The sequence below is a fragment of the Carlito syrichta genome, unplaced genomic scaffold, assembly GCF_000164805.1.
Source record: "Carlito syrichta isolate Samal-C Ts95f unplaced genomic scaffold, Tarsius_syrichta-2.0.1 Scaffold227489, whole genome shotgun sequence".
Taxonomy (NCBI): Eukaryota; Metazoa; Chordata; class Mammalia; order Primates; family Tarsiidae; genus Carlito; species Carlito syrichta.
The window spans coordinates 4,270-9,413 of record NW_007171585.1 but is presented as its reverse complement, the minus strand read 5'-3'; the positions used below and the strand labels follow the sequence as shown (position 1 = coordinate 9,413).

The following is a 5,144-nucleotide window of genomic DNA, read 5'->3' as shown; positions in this document are numbered from 1 at the left end:
AGGCCGACTGGAGGCGACCCGCCCTGACCTTTTCCCAGCCGGCTTCCCCGGCTCCCGCGCCCCGCCCTCAACGGTGTCTGTGTCCTGAGAGGACTGGAGGGAGGCTGCCGCGGAAGAAATGGCGGAGCGGGAGTCTGCGCGGGGAAATAGTGGGAGGCGGGGGTCGTTTACTACTCCGGACCCGGATCCCGGAAGGGGTCTGTTGGGCCCCGCGTCCCGGCTGCTGCCCCCTCCCACAGGCTCCAGGTTGACGTCAAAGTCTCCTGTCTGCGCGGTAGGTCTGGCGGATTCTGACAGTCCAGTGACCATCTGCAGAGAGAGGCTTGGGAAAAAGGACAAGCAGGAAAATGGCCCGGATTTCTGGAGGTGTGTGGGGATGGGGGATGGGCGCCAGGCACTGACTGGACACCCGAATCGGGGTGGGGTGACCGCGACCACAGCAGGTCAGGCATCCAGAACACCTCCTAATCTCCCCCTTTCTAACAGCGGTTCAGGCACTTTCTCCACCTTCCTCCCCCGCCCTCCCAAATAGGGGCTTGAAAAGATGGGCTTTGGAGGCGGGAGTGAGGAGGGAGTCATATTGACAAGTACCACTTCACTACCTGTTTTCTAGAATGTGCGGCGCCCTTCCCCCATTCTATGCTGCGCAGGGCTAGGGGATGTGTTGCACCTAGTGGTGAATCCTCAGAATTGAAGAAGGGAGTAATGGGAAGAGTATGACGTCAAGAGAAGGAGTTCTCTCTGGAACCCCGAAACAAGGCCTAAATAAAACGAGAATATTCCACCAGCAGGACTCTGAATGTTGAAAGACAGATAATATGGGGACTCTTCTCTTTGGTGTTGGTCTCTCTACCAAGCGGGCAGTTGCCACCCTCATCTCCTGGTTTACCTTTTCATCTGTTTGTCCGTAGGCCTGCTTTAAGGCTGGTCAGTCCTGCCAGAAAGGAAAGGAGGAGGAGGAGGAGACTGGCTCACACCTCTGGAGGTTGGTGAGAAGGAGGCAATGCAGGGGACAGCTACAGAGGAAGAGCGTGGCAGGTGGCTTTGACCCAAGTGGGTGCAGGAGGGCTTCTACTCCACTGGATCTGCACACTGCCACGGCACCCTTTGTTATTTTTTGCAGGAGATATTAGGAATATTGAGGTAGGTGTGGATTGGGCTGTGACTTGGGGGAGACCTGAGGGCAGGCACCGGGAGACAGGAAACGTTAGACAGATTGGGCCCTTGACTGGAAAGAGAGCTGTTTGTCTCAGGGTGCATGCTTATTTACCAAGCACTCAGACTCCATCCTCTTCTGTATGTTTACTTATGTATAGGACGCCCTGCTTGTCAGCTGTGGGGCTTAATACCACTTAACAAAGAAAAGAGGGGGAAATTGCACCACATCAGTGAAGGCTGGTATGAGATAGATACGCTTTGGGGGGGAGGGGGTAGTGGTGACCAGCACGGTTTCAGCAATAATTAGAGTTCAGTCTGGGGGCTCCTCAGCTTCTCCCATTGGCAACACACTTTCCCACCGATGCTGTACGCGTTTTGCAGCAGGCAGCAGGGCCAGAGAGAATTTCTCATAGCCCAGCTGTCCCACCCAGCATTCAACTCCAGTCTCTCTGTGTAAGTCTTTGCATGGGGTGACACAGTTAGAAGAGACTCAAAGCCCCATTTCATTCTCTTTCTGTAGATCCACCTCCTGCAGCAGCTCTGGTGGTGCTGGAGTTGCTGCTGACCACTACTCTCAACAGGTCTACACCCACCCAGGAACCATTCATCTTCCCCCCAGCCAGGTTGTGCCTCTTCTACAATTTGTCTGTATTATTGACTGAGACTGTGCCTGGGAAGGAGGCTGATTGACTGCTGGACTGGCAATTGACTCTTGTTTCCAACTTTATCATCTGAGTCACCAAAGATCTGAGTGTGAACAAACAAACCTGTGAGAGATCGGTGATTGAGGCTGAGACTTGGGCAGGGGTACCTAACTGGACTTCTTTGTAACTTGTACCATGACTGGGGCAGAGATTGAGCCTAGCTCCCAGACCAAGCCTGAAAAGAAGGCTGGGGAAGAGCTTGTGGGTGGGGCTGAGAGAGAGAATGAAGTCCCTCTGGTGGTCAGACCCAAGGTTAGGACACAGTCCCAGGCAACTACTGGCACAAGGCCCAAATCGGAGACCAAGTCTGTGCCTGGGGCAAGGCCCAAAACCGAGACCCAGGCAAAGTCTAGAGCAAGGCCCAAAAGTGAGGCCCAGGCAATGACTAGGTCAAGACACAAAATTGATGTCAGGGCAGTAGGTGGTGCTCGTCCTAAAACTCAGGCCAGGGTAAACCCTGAAGCAAGGCCCAGGGATGAAGCCCAGGTGTGGTCCCATACTGAGTTTGGGGCTGAGGCAATGTCACAGTCAGAGGGAGTGACTGATTCTGTTGTCTGGCCACTTGCCAGTACTGAGCCTGGGTCAGCTACTGAGTCTAACGGCTTGTCTATGAATACAGAATTAGTCAGTGTGGATGCTGAAACCTTTTCTGACCCTGCTTCGGACCACGAGAGGAGACTAATATGGGGGTCTTGGTGCTGTCCCAAAACCAGAGGCAGAGAGGAGTCTGGATTCTGGTCAACAGATGAAATTTCTGCTGTGTCTTATTTCTGGACAGAAGAAGAGACCATAATCAAATCATGGCCCAGGGAAGACGGCACTACCAGTTACAGGTACAGGGATAGATCCAAGGAAGAACCCTATATTGATTCGTCTGGGTCTGAGTACGAGGCTGGCAACCCATTTGATTTCTGGGCTGGAGAAGATACCAGTAACTGGTTCAGGTCCAGAGACAAGGAAGAGGCGAAGGCCAGGTTCAAGCCCAGGGCAAAGAGAGAGGACTTTTTTGAATCTGAGTCTGAAGACGAGTTCTGTAAAGACCCCTGGTTTTGGCCTGGAGAAGAGGCCAGTAGTAGATTCAGGCACAGAGACAAGGAAGAACCTAATGCCGTCTTGAAATCCGGGGCCCAGAAAGATGTTAATACCAATGACAGGGTCAAACAAGAGTCCAGGTTTGAGGAGGAAGTCATTATTGGGTCCTGGTTCTGGGCAGAAAAAGAGGCCAGTTTGGAGGCTGGAGCTTCAGCAATCTGTGAATCTGAGCCAGAGGCTGAGGAGGGGGCCACTGGTGGATCCTTGTACTGGGCTGAGGAAAAGTCCAGTCTGGGGGCTGTGGCCAGAGAAGAAACCAGGCCAGAGCCTGAAGAAGAGGCCATATTTGGGTCCTGGTTCTGGGACAGAGATGAAGCCTGCTTTGACCTAAATCCCAATCCTGTGTACAGGGTCAGTAGCAGGTTCAGAAATGTAGCTGAGGAGATTGATGTATCTTCTAGTTTCCAAACCTGGGATGAGATCATTGATGAATTGAAACCTCGTATGTATGACCTTCACTTGCTAGCCACACACCCATTTAGAATTCCTAACAGGGATTCTGAAATGCTTGAGCCAAAGCCCAACCCAGAAATGGAAGAGGAGGAATCTTTGTCTTTGCCTGTGCAGCCTTTCCCTGAGTACCTAGAATTTGAGTATGATCCATCCTTCCGGGCAATTCCGGAAGTTCGAGAGCATCTTAGGGCCAGGGAGAGCTCAGAGCTTGAGAGTTGGTCCTGCAACTGCATACAATGTGAGCTTAAAATTGGCTCTGGAGAGTTTGAAGAAGTCCTTGCATTAGCCGATAAAACTCGTGATCCTTTTATTCATGAAATATCTAAAATTGCAATGGGTATGAGAAAAGCTTCTCAATTTACCCGAGATTTCATTAGAGAATCGGGTGTTGTCTCGCTTATGGAAACTTTGCTCAATTTTCCGTCCTCCCGAGTTAGGACAAGTTTTTTGGAAAATATGATTCACATGTCTCCACCTTATCCAAATCTAAACATAATGGAGACATTCGTATGTCAAGTGTGTGAGGAAACCCTTGCTCATGGTATAGATTCCCTTGAGCAGCTGGCTGGAATAAGGATGCTTCGACAACTCACTTTGACTACTTGCTATCACACATTGGTTGTCAATTACATGTCTGGGTTTCTCTCCTTATTAACCATGGCCAATGCGGGAACAAAGTTTCACGTTCTGAAAATGCTATTGAATCTGTCAAAAAATTCTGCCGTGGCAAAACAACTATTCAGTGCCAAAGCTCTCTCAGTATTTGTGGGTCTCTTTAACATAGAAGAGACAAATGATAATATGCAAATTGTTATTAAGATGTTTCGGAATATCAGTAGGGTTGTAGAAACTGAAATGGAAGACTTAATTGAAAATGATTTCTGTTTTAAGCCACTTATTTCCGCATCTCGTGAGTTTAAGAAGTTAGCTAAGCAACTACAAGTGCAAATAGACAATCAAAATGATCCAGAGGTGGGACAACAAAGTTAGTATCATTAACCACCTGCCGCTGACCAGCCTTATGTTCCCAAAGAGCCCTGAGTAGTGCTTTGGTGTTCACGATGTGGTTTTATGTTGTAACTTATATTTTTAATGCTGATGTTAACTTTGTCAAACTCTTGTTTTGAGCTGGATCACTTTGTGGATGCCAAATGAATATTAGACCTGGAAACATATTTGTTGATATTTGTCTTGCTGTCCAGATTGTGATATTTTTCAGTATTCTGCTTCTGATGAACTGAGTCACCTGAGTAAGCTATCCTGCTATTCGTTGTTTAAATATATGATTCTCTAATAGAGTCTGTGTTTTCAATAAAGTTCTATCTTAAAATTGGCATAAATGACCTATTCAGTTTTAAAATCAGGTACAGATATGTTGTGCATACGTAAAAGCAAAGGTAGGCTGGGCGCAGTGGCTCACGCCTATAATCCCAGCTCTTTGGGAGGCCAAGGTGAGAGGATTGCCTGAGCTCACGGGTTCAAGACCAGCCTGGGCAACCTGGCGAGACCTCCTCTCTACAATAAATCAAGGAAAATTAGCCAGGCGTGATGGCGCATGTGTGTAGTTCCAGCTACTTGGAAGAGGGGCAGAAGGAGCCCAGCAGTTCTATGGTAGCATGAGCATGCTGCTGCACTCCAGCCTGGGTGACAGAGTGAGACTCCAACTCAAAAAAAAGAAAAAAAATAGGTAATTACTAGTATGACAAACATACACTCTTTAGAAAATCCCATGTGTTG

The 5,144-nt window shown here is 48.9% G+C and overlaps 1 protein-coding gene across 1 annotated transcript; it reads left to right on the top strand.

Moving 5' to 3' along the window:
* Positions 1 to 298: 298 nt before the first annotated feature.
* On the top strand, positions 299 to 4,743 carry LOC103253394 (G-protein coupled receptor-associated sorting protein 2-like). Its single transcript, XM_008051720.1, is given in 5 exon segments — positions 299 to 366; positions 912 to 1,143; positions 1,679 to 2,511; positions 2,514 to 2,548; positions 2,550 to 4,743. Coding segments are annotated over 3 exon segments (2,397 nt in total). The 5' UTR covers positions 299 to 366; positions 912 to 1,143; positions 1,679 to 1,997; the 3' UTR covers positions 4,398 to 4,743.
* The last annotated feature ends 401 nt before the right edge of the window (positions 4,744 to 5,144 follow it).